At 43.2% G+C, this 11,281-nt stretch overlaps 2 protein-coding genes across 8 annotated transcripts in view; both read left to right on the forward strand.

Annotated features, from left to right (window-relative positions):
* The window catches only part of CADPS2 (calcium dependent secretion activator 2), a 343,854-nt gene that overhangs the window by 106,922 nt on the left and 225,651 nt on the right, over positions 1-11,281 (forward strand). For 2 of the 7 annotated variants that reach the window (XM_083399354.1, XM_083399355.1), the window contains exon 3: positions 8,834-9,166. The exons of the other annotated variants lie outside the window; for them this stretch is intronic. In XM_083399354.1, the coding sequence (XP_083255480.1) occupies positions 8,834-9,166 (333 nt within the window). The remainder of the gene's footprint in view (positions 1-8,833; positions 9,167-11,281) is intronic. 7 annotated transcript variants of the gene reach the window in all.
* Positions 4,066-5,401, forward strand: RNF148 (ring finger protein 148). The gene has a single exon (XM_083402556.1). The coding sequence runs from the start codon at positions 4,279-4,281 to the stop codon at positions 5,269-5,271; it is 993 nt and encodes a 330-aa protein (XP_083258682.1). The 5' UTR covers positions 4,066-4,278; the 3' UTR covers positions 5,272-5,401.

The following is an 11,281-nucleotide window of genomic DNA, read 5'->3' on the forward strand; positions in this document are numbered from 1 at the left end:
TCTGATGTCACAATGGCCACAGCTCTCTTCCTGATGACAGATGTGCATGTTGTGATCTATGGTGGTGGTTCTGTGTCTTACTGGTATGAAGTTAAGGGGAGTGGGGGCTGAAATTCTACGTATACAAGTTTGTGAGGTTTAGAGTCTGTGGTGCCTTTCTAGTCAATGGGATTTTTGATCTTTGTACAAATATGGAAAGACATCTTTGTTCATCATGCTGCCTTGGCTGCTTGACCATGTGAGTCATCGCTTGGATTTTTATTTTTGCCGCTTGCAAAAGAAAAATGAAACTTCCCAACAATGGTGGAATAAATGTTTCCTCTTTCTGGATGATGGCTTTCAGCCTCTCCCTAATATTTGGTGTGCCTCGCTCTCAAGCTGCAAGTTGCTCTGTTGGCTATATTAATCTAACCCTTGACAGTGAGAAGTGGGCCATATCAGTAGCACAAAATCCAGCTTCCTTTGAGGAGGACCTCCCTTCAAAGAAGATGGTAGGGCTGCTGGTGAAGTTAAAGATGCCCACAGAAGCTAAAGGTGCCTACATAATGGGAGCTAAGTTCAGTATACCACCAGACACTGAGTCCTGGATAGCCTTCGTTGCAAGAGGAGGTGATGCTTCTGAAAGCAGAAGAAAGGCACCAGTGGGAGAAGGTGCCACAGGTGTTGTTATTTATGACCATTCACATCCAGACAGAGAGATTCTCATTTTGACTTGCGACGATGCCTGCGATATTGCCACCATCATGATTAGCAGCCTGAAAGGAAACCCCATTTTGCAGTTGATTAAGGAAGGCATCCAGGTCACTGCGGTAATCGAAGTGGGAGCTATGCAGTGCTTCTACAAGATCTACCTGTGTTTGTTCTTCCTCCTTTTGGCATTTGTTGCCTGCGCAGCGTTGTGCTGCACTTCGGGGCAGATTGGGGCAAGACACGAAGAGAGGAGTGTCAGAGCAGCAAAGGCGGAACTCCGCAAAGCTGTAGATTTGCTGGAGCTGCGCAAGTTGAAAAGGAGCGAGACGGATCTCGCGGGAGAGACCTGTGTGGTGTGCTTGGAGACATACAAACCCAGAGAGGTAGTGCGTATTTTAACCTGCCGGCACGTCTTCCACAAAAGGTGCATTGACCGCTGGTTGCTAAAGCGTGGCATTTGCCCTATTTGCAACCATGCCGTTATCCAAAGGAACTGAGAGGGACGAAATCGCTTGTACCTCGTGAGGCTTCCAACACTGCTTTAACTTTCAGAAAGCATGTATAAAAGTATTCTCCTCACTAAACAGGTGAAGAACTGAAATTTATTGGGGGGAATGATTTCCTTTGAGGCTACTGGTAGCTGGGACCGTTAATTAAAATCTTAAGTGTGTGTTCAGCAGCTCACAGATTCAAAATTACTTTATTTCACAGAAGAATATATTCAGCAATCTGCTTCTGAGATGGCTGTGCTCATGTGTGAGAACAACAGTCTTGAGTGAAGCCTCCTAGTTCAGGAAGTATTTCATATATCCTTGCAAAGTATTTTATTTTTTCCAGAGACTCTGTTCAATTAAATCCATAAGCACGAGATTGATCATCGCACACTGGTTCAGGTTGCTTGTTGAAAGCATTTTTGCTTTACTCCTCCCAAGGAGGACAAAACTAAAGAGGCGAATGCCATTTCTCTGTTGAGATACATATGCATCTACTTTTTAATTTCTGAAAAATAATGCTAGGCAAAAATGTGTTTGGGAGGAAAGCTCCCTGGTTAATCCCAGATACCTGGCTTTAGCCCAAGAGTGCATGAGCCTTTGCCTCATCTTTCCTAGAGTGTGTTGGCAGGGAGTGAAGAGGAGGAATCAAAAACATATGGCTCCTCCTCTTCACTTTTTGTTGTGCTGAAGTCTCTATCCATATGTTCAACTTACAATGCCAATGGAGGGTTAGCATCACCTCCATATGAGAAGCACATTTAATGTTATTTCTCTTTTTAACTATATTTGATAGCCCTGGTAGCAGCAGTCAGTCAAATACATATTATGGTCAACTAGCCACTAAAAAGATCATGTAAAAAAATACATCATCGTAGCCTTTGGGGAACAAATATAACAAGGGTGTCTATTAAACCAGTTACTGAATAAGTGACAACATATCTGAACATTTCTTAGAGCTGCTATGATGGTTAGCTCTTTGAACCATCCCTGCAGCCCTAACAGACATTCAGATATTTTGCCACCTATTTAGTAATGATTTTATTGGACCCCTCAAACAAGATACTCAGAAGGGCCTCTAAGGAAATTAATATTATTATTAGTAGTAGAAGTAATAATATCCCACTTTTTCCTCCAGACACAGACTCAAGGCAGATCACGGATAAAGCAGAAACTGCTAAAACCATGGACAAAGCCATCATTAAAAGCAACTGAAGACTAATAGAATTAAAATAATATATATGATACCTATTTTAAAAATACAGATAGTTAGAATAAAAGCCCTACAGAACCAGCCCTTTCTTTAAAGAACAACAGTCAGTTCCCCCAAAGCTTATTGGAACAATTAAGTCTTCACCTGCTGGCGGAAGAACAACAAGGAGGGAGGGAGCCAATCTTAACTTCTCTGAGAAGGATGTTCCAAAGTCAGGGAGCAGCTACCAAGAAGGCCCTCTTCCACCAAGCATGACAGGGAGGGTGGCGAGACTGAGAGATGGGCCTCCCATGAAGATCTCAGAGCCCAGGCAGGTTTGTATGAGGGAATACAGTCATTCAGTTAGCTTGGACCCAAGCTATATCGGGCTTTATAGGTCATAACCCGCACTTTGAATTGTGCCCAGAAACAGACTGGCAGCCAGAGGAATAATTGTAGCAAGGGAGTTATATGCTCCTTATAACCAGCCCCAGTCACGGTCTAGCTGGAATTCATAAAAATAGATAGAACAATACCTCCAGCCCAATACCTACAGAAATCTTTGGCGGTACATTAACAGCAAAAGTATAACTCTTCAAAAGTCAGTGGGGCAAGGGAGCTAAGATTTTATTTGGTGCCCCCCAAAATGACAGCAAAGGTGCCAGGCGGACCTCACTGGAAAGCGTTCCACAGATGGAAAGAACTACGGCTGAAAGGGTCCCTTTATTCTCTGAGCCTCAGGGAAAGGCCATGGATGAAGATCTAAGGGTCTGAGTAGGTTCATATAAGGAGAGATATGCCAGAAGATATTGGGGTCCTGAGCCATTAAGACCTTCGTATGTCAAAACCTTAAGAGTGAAAACTGGTGGCATTTTCACACCTTGCCAGTTAACACGTTAATCTATCAACAGACACAGAGTTGGGGGTCATTTTTTTTGCAGCTCTCTAACAGAGCCTGAACCTGAATATTTCATAGACTAAAGTGCGCCAGTGAAAAACAGTTGTGTGTGTTGCTATCTGCTTAGCTAAGCTATAACGATACAGCATCACATACCTTCAGACTTCCCTTAGATGCCAAACCCTCTAGTAAAAGTTACCCAGAAGGTTGTGAACATTGATTTACACACTATGCAATACTTTAGTTGTACATCTGGATTCTGTGTGGTGGGGGGAGTGGATTATAAACGTATAAGGTAGAAGGTAAAGGAGCCCTAGACGGTTAAGTTCAGTCAAAGGCGACTATGGGGTTGTGGCGCTCATCTTGCTTTCAGGCTGAGGGAGTCAGCGTTTATCCAAAGACAGCTTTCCGGGTCATGTGCCCAGCATGACTAAACTGCTTCTGGCTCAATGGAACACCGTGACAGAAACCAGACCACACGGAAATGCTGTTTACCTTCCCACCACAGTGGTGCCTATTTATCTACTTGCACTGGCATGCTTTCAAACTGCTAGGTTGGCAGGAGCTGGGACAGAGCAACAGGAGCTCACCCCATTGTGGGCATCCGAACCGCCGACCTGATCGGCAAGCCCAAGAGGCTCAGTAGTTAAACTACAGTGCTACCTGCATCCAAAAGCATATTTGGATGCTGAGCCAGTAAGATTTTATATAGACCACGTCCTAAGTCAGTGCTAATTGGCAGAGTTGTCCACGATGTCATAATTTCATTACATAACAATGGGCTATTTCACCGGAGGAAAAGCCATCCTGATTTTTGCTTGATGCCACCTGCCATAAAGCTTTGCCAAGTATCTAAGCCTGGACAGCCTGCTGAGGTCGCTTCTCTGCAATTTTGGGGGGGATAGGTTTTTAATATCTCTCTGCTAGCAGCGACTCGGCTTTGGCATGCTGGCGACTTTTGTCTGGTCCTGCATTATTGATTCAGCAGCTATATTGCAGGTGTCAACATGAGCATTCCTGGGACTGCCGTTGGAAGAGGAAGGGCAACATCTCTATGTTACCTGCACCTTGGGCTCCTCCTCGCCCTCTGTATGCACAGCTCAGGAGCTGACGCCTTTTGGGTTGCCAATCTTAACATATCGTTCCTAGTAGCAAATCGGACTTTGTGGGAGATTTTGGAAAACGGGGTGTTTGCGAGAGCCTCTCCTTTGAAGAAGGTGTCTGGGGTTGTGGTGCCTCCGGAGGGTCTGCATCAAAATGCCTGTAGCTCTTTCACACATTTTAAGAAGCCAGCGAACGGGGACAGTTGGCTAGCTCTCATCATGAGGGGACGGTGTTCATTTGCAAAGCAAATCATGGTGGCCGCAGAAAAGGGAGCTGCCGGTGTGATCATCTATAATTATCCAGGTACAGGCAATGTTATCTTTCCCATGCATAACTTTGGGGCGGAAGATATTGTCTCAGTTATGATCAGCAACCTGAAAGGTATAGATCTTTTGCATTTGGCTCAGAATGGCATCCAAGTGAGGGTAACCATTGATGTTGGGAAGCACCATTACCCTTGGATAACCCATTACATGGGTACCATTTTTGTTTTTGCCTCCCTTGCTGTGGCATATTGCACCTGCTACTCTGCCGCAAGGCTGCGGAGATCCAGGAACCTGGTCCAGAGGTGGCCGCAGGAACTTGATATCGGTAAGGCCATGAATGATCTTGAGCTCCGCACATTGAAGAAGGACGACAAGGAAGTTGGGTCGAGTGGAGAGAGCTGTGCGGTGTGTTTGGAAATGTACAAGCCGAAAGACATAACCCGTGTCTTGCACTGCAGACATCTTTTCCACAAAGCCTGTGTTGATCCTTGGCTTCTGAATCACCAGACGTGTCCTGTGTGTAAATGGGACATGCTCCGAATGGTAGAAAGCATTACAACCGAAGCAGAGTCATTGGGTAGGCAAAGGCCAAATGAAGTTTCTCCCATGATCAGTTCTCCTAAGCAATAGGACTGTCATGAGTTCATGAAGGAATGCAACAAGCGCTCATTCTGGAGACAAGCAACTTTTTCCATGCTTGACTGTCTCATTCCTAAAAATCAAGCGTTAATCATATGTGAAATAAAAAGCTTTGCTTCTACCTCTGTGCAGTTTTTAATGTTCGTTCGTTTAACGAGAATAGATACTGCTTTAGGTTCAGGAGCTTCTCCCAAGTTGTATGCATTAAATTAATTTTGGGTTGTGTTTTTCCTCTTTTTTTTCTTTTTAAAAAAGTAAAATTGAAACATGTTTTCAAAATTGTAAACTGAATCTCTTTGAGTTTTACAGCATACAACTGCAGTAGCACAAATAACTTTCTCTAAAGAGGACTCTTGTATGTAACAATTAAACCTCAAAGGTGATGCTTTTTCCTTTTTAACTCTTTTTGTATTACATGGTCCAAAATGGATGGTGGCAAAGAGCAATGGAAACTGTTGTTGTTGTTGTTTATTTGTTCAGTCGTGTCCGACTCTTCGTGACCCCATGGACCAGAGCATGCTAGGCACTCCCGTCTTCCACTGCCTCTGGCAGTTTGGTCAAACTCATGCTGGTAGCTTCGAGAACACTGTCCAACCATCTCGTCCATGGGACTCTCAAGAGTCTCCTCCAGCACCATAATTCAAAAGCATTCCGGCTTGGGATTCATCCAGCCCAGCCTTTCGCATGATGAATTCTGCATACAGTGGTACCTCGGGTTAAGTACTTAATTCGTTCTGGAGGTCCGTTCTTAACCTGAAACTGTTCTTAACCTGAAGACCACTTTAGCTAATGGGGCCTCCCACTGCTGCTGTGCCGCCGGAGCACGATTTCTGTTCTTATCCTGAAGCAAAGTTCTTAACCTGAGGTACTATTTCTGGGTGAGCGGAGTCTGTAACCTGAAGCGTATGTAACCCGAGGTACCACTGTGTAAGTTAAATAAGCAGGGAGACAATATACAGCCTTTTCGTACTCCTTTCCCAATTTTGAACCAATCAGTTGTTCCATATCCAGTTGTAACTGTAGCTTCCTTTCCCACATAGAGATTTCTCAGGAGAAAGATGAGGTGATCAGGCACTCCCATTTCTTTAAGAACTTGCCATAGTTTGCTGTGGTCGATGGGAAAATCTAGTGTCTCTGATCTATCTCACTTTCACACCAGAAAGAGAGCCAGTGTGGTGTAGTGGTTAAGAGCGGTAGTCTTGTAATCTGGGAAACCGGGTTCGAGTCTCCGCTCCTCCACATGCAGCTGCTGGGTGACCTTGGGCTAGTCACACTTCTTTGAAGTCTCTCAGCCCCACTCACCTCACAGAGTGTTTGTTGTGGGGGAGGAAGGGAAAGGAGAATGTTAGCCGCTTTGGGACTCCTTAAAGGGAGTGAAAGGCGGGATATCAAATCCAAACTCTTCTTCTTCTTCTTCTTCTTCTTCTTCTTCTTCTTCTTCTTCTTCTTCTTCTTCACACATGCTTTTCCATAATTCTGTTTCATCTTTTTCCATATTAATCTGCAGATTGGATATATATATATATATATATATATATATATATATATAAACACACCCTCAAATTTATTTAACTCCTTATTAGTTATCTGATAAAATATTTTTGAATCTCCTATTATGGAAACATCTCAAGGTTGTTTATAATAACATCCATTAAAATACAATAACATCAATAAAACCCAGCAGCACTGTCAGACAATACAAAATGTAACTAAAAAAATGACCAGTAACTAGTGTCAATAACCAGCAAAGGGCCTTAGTAATGAGTACTTTTTCCACCCTGCATCAAAATGGCCTCTTCATCAGCACATGCCTTATTTCTGGGCAGAGACTATTCTGTCTAAATCATCGCACCACAACAGAAAATGTCACTTTTCTGTTTACTGCAAGATGTGCTTCTGCCCTCTGCAACACAACCAGAAGGAACTTCACTAGATGCCCTTAATGAATAAATAGTGTGTGTGTACATCACTCAAAATGACTAGAGTCCTCTATCTCCAGGCTGTACAAGACATTACAGTCATATAGTTTGTTACATTTCTATCCCAGATTTCTTTCATGATGGTAGTCTCTCTTGGGACACCGACTGAGCCCAGAGCCTCATAGATTTATCAAGGTGGCTGATTCCATTGTTATGCTCTTCAGACCATGGCCTGACACCTATAATCTTACCCTGCTAGGAGTTGAATAATATCACCCATCCCAATGTCCTTGGTTTAATAAACAGCTAGCGGGTCACACACAATACATAGCCTGGGTTCCTCTAAGGATGGTGTTAAGTTTTGCCAAGGAGCAATGCCCTTAATTCAGTGTTTTATGTCAGTACTGAAATTTTTATTAAACATTTAAATCTTGACAATTTTACTGATTTTTTTTCTCTTAGTGATTTTAACTTAGTGATTGTATAATGCTTTCCTGTTCTGAGCTGCCTTGCCTGCGCTTGACTCGGAAAGGTGGCATAAAAATCGTTCTTAAAGAAGAAAAGTTATCTAAATAAATAAATTGGCGGGAAACGTAGCCATCTGTATTTTAAAAGACCCTCACTCGATTTGTAGCTGGAAACCAAGCCTTGAGATCATGATCAATTTAACCTGGGCACAAGATATTGGACATAATATACAATTTGAGGGCTGGGAAAAAGCACCTGAATTACAGTGTTAATATTTGGGGTGAAAATCTGGCTGGTTTTAAGTGTTAGGAATTGGTTGGAATTTTTAGCGAGACGTTAAAGCTTGATCCTTCAAAGGTATATTGGAACATTAGAATGAGGTGCTCACTGCAGCATCCTTTGAAATAAACACAATTTTGAAATGATCTGTGGACTGGACTGAGCTATCTGGCAAATTCTGTAGAAAGAGAGCTTCGTTCAATCTTTGCAAAGTATTATTGGACCTAACTTTTCTCACTTTGGCAAGGAGGGCTGTAGCAGGGACAAAGTAGTACAGTGTCTATTGCATTTGCGAGATGCCTTTGGGCTAAATTTTCTTTTAGTGCTCCTAAATGTACTCTCCATGCCTCATGGGAGGGACATATACATGTGGAAGAGAACAGTTCATGCAACTGGAGCTTGGCTAGTTGTATTCCTTGTGACAGTCCCTATAGCCAAGTTTCTTTTCCATATAAATGGCAGGTTTTGGCAATGGCTTCAGCTACTCAAGCTTTGGCCTGTGTAGTAGTTGGAACCATTATCCTGAAGCAAGGGTGACATGTTAGTGGGGACTTTTCTTGCTCTCTCACACTCATGCTTTTACTGGCTTGGGAGCCAGTGTGGTGTAGTGGTTAAGAGCAGTGGACTCGTAATCTGGTGAACCGGGTTCGCGTCTCTGCTCCTCCACATGCAGCTGCTGGGTGACCTTGGGCCAGTCACACTTCTTTGAAGTCTCTCAGCCCCACTCACCTCACAGAGTGTTTGTTGTGGGGGAGGAGGGGAAAGGAGAATGTTAGCTGCTTTGAGACTCCTTCGGGTCGTGATAAAGTGGGATATCAAATCCAAACTCTTCTTACGTGCTTGTTTTCCTAATTCCACTTTTTTCTTTCTTTTCTTAAAAAAAAAAGGTATTTCTCAGGAGTGATCGAGTTGCCAGGATGGTCCACAGTGGAGGATGCTCGGCGAGTGACTTCAGAGATGTGTTTAAGAAGAACATAGAAAAGAGGGTTCGGAGTTTGCCTGAAATCGATGGATTAAGCAAAGAGACTGTGCTGAGTTCTTGGATAGCCAAATACGACGCCATTTGCAGGGGAGAGGAGGACTTGAGCAAAATGCCCAACAGGATGGCTTTAAGTGCCGTGTCAGAACTTATTCTGAGCAAAGAGCAGCTTTATGAAATGTTCCAGCAGATTCTGGGAATCAAGAAACTGGAGCATCAGTTGATCTACAATGGCTGCCAAGTAAGGAGTTCCTCTCAGTTCTATAGACCTTTCCTTCTTGACCAGTTGACCATATGTAAACCACCCTTCGCTTGTCTTGGGAAGAGGGGTTGGTTGTTGAACCGTGCTGAGATGTGTAACTCTGTGAGGGGAATTACGGATCTCCTGCCAGCACCCTTAACAGGCTATAGTTCCCCGGGTTCTTTTAGGGAAGCCATGGCTGTGGTGCTGCTTTAAAGGTACAGGACAGATGTGGCCTAAGCAGCAGATCAGGATTATCTGTTCACAAGAGCATAAATGAGCTGTTAGTTGGTGAGGGTCAGTCCAATTTTTTAGCTGTGTCTGCATCTCTCTCCATGTGCCCTTCCTTGTGTTTCTGCTTGTGTGTGTTTTTCAGCCATCCTCTCTGCCTGCATGTGTGCCACATATCAATGGCGGTGTTATTTTGGCCAAGTGTACTCAGGAATAGAAAAGTCATGTGCAGCATCTATCTGTAGCTGATTGTCATTCTTTTCTTTTCTTTTCTTTTCTTTTCTTTTCTTTTCTTTTCTTTTCTTGCTCCAGAAATAATTTTCATATAGTTCCTTTTTTCCTGTTTCAGAAATAATTGCTTCTCTCTTTCTGAGTAGTTGTTTTTCCATTGTGAGTGTGAAAATGGCAACTAGGAGTGCAGTCAAGTGCAGACAATTTGAGCAGACAATTTTAATAGTGATCTGTTTTCCTTTAAATGGTGATGATCTAAGTTCCTTGTGTAACACAACAGTAAGGAAAGCATCAATAGAAATCCTCTTGATCTTATCTTGCTAATAGTAAATTGGAGAAGTCAGCCTATAATATGGGAAATACTTCTACTAAAAAGAGTGCCTTCCATTCCGTTGTGTTTTCAATACATTTTTCTGGGTATACTTTTTTTTTAATATTTGCCTTCCACAACTTTCTCATGCATTGCCTAGTCTAGCTTTTTATCTTCAATTTAAATTCTGATGCTTTGCATTATGACCATTTTCTGCATACTCTCACTGATGGAGCGGAATTTGCCATCTTTGGGTATTTTAATGGCATCTACATATTGCCATGGAAACATTTCACAATGAAATTTCTGAAATTGCCTAGGATAAGTTGTAGAATAGGGTTTGTTATGAAAGGGATTAGACTGTCTGGTCCAATTTCTGTTTGGTGGAGATTTAATTTTGACTTTCGGGGAGGTATTGGGGTGGGTGGGGAAACAGCCATGGTCTGTAAATCTATAAATCTTGGCACAGTACATCATTTGTATGGAATAGTTTCACAAATCTCAGAGGTCTCCAAATGGATTGTGTCTAATGATGTTTGTGGCCTGACTCCTAAGTGTGAAATTACTCAGAGTTAATTTTCATTGGCTTGCACCATTGGGCTCATGGAAGTGAGGTTTTCCATCTTCTCCCCTTTGAGCTACTAGAAACCCACTAGAAAGCCTTTCTGGAGAATTGGGGCCCTTTGTGTAAAATATGGGATGGAATATAGGTTTACTGGGGTGGGGATGGAATTTCCCAAAATGGACAGACCTCTGACACCTGTACCTCAAGAAGCAGGTATGGATATGTTTGGAACCCAGTGGTGTGTTACATGAAACATTGGGACGTGGGTGGCGCTGTGGTCTAAACCACTGAGCCTCTTGGGCTTGCTGATCAGAAGGTCAGCGGTTCGAATCCCCATGATGGGGTGAGTTCCCATTGCTCTGTCCCAGCTCCTGCCAACCTAGCAGTTTGAAAGCACGTCAGTGCAAGTAGATAAATAGGTACCACTGCGACGGGAAGGTAAATGGCATTTCCCTGCACTCTGGTTTCCATCACAGTGCTCTGTTGTGCCAGAAGTGATTTAGTCATGTTGGCCACATGATGCGGAAAGCAGTTTGTGGACAAACGCCAGCTCCCTCTGCCTGAAAACGAGATGAGCTCCGCAACCCCATAGTCTCCTTTGACTGGACTTAACCATCCAGGGGTCCTTTACCTTACCTTTACTGATCAAAGAGAGATAAAGGAAGTAATTCTAAGTGGAAGTGAAGGTCTCAGAGCTATTTCTCTTACTGCCTGTCCACACAAGGATCAAACCTTTTGTCTGTTGAAGGGGTGATATTCGACTTCTAGAGCTGCAATT

The sequence above is a fragment of the Podarcis tiliguerta genome (assembly GCF_965153285.1).
Source record: "Podarcis tiliguerta genome assembly, chromosome: 10".
Lineage (NCBI taxonomy): Eukaryota > Metazoa > Chordata > Lepidosauria > Squamata > Lacertidae > Podarcis > Podarcis tiliguerta.

Bases quoted from the DNA above. Each gene is read 5' to 3' on its own strand.
- RNF148 (XM_083402556.1), top strand. From the start codon at position 4,279: ATGAGCATTCCTGGGACTGCCGTTGGAAGAGGAAGGGCAACATCTCTA.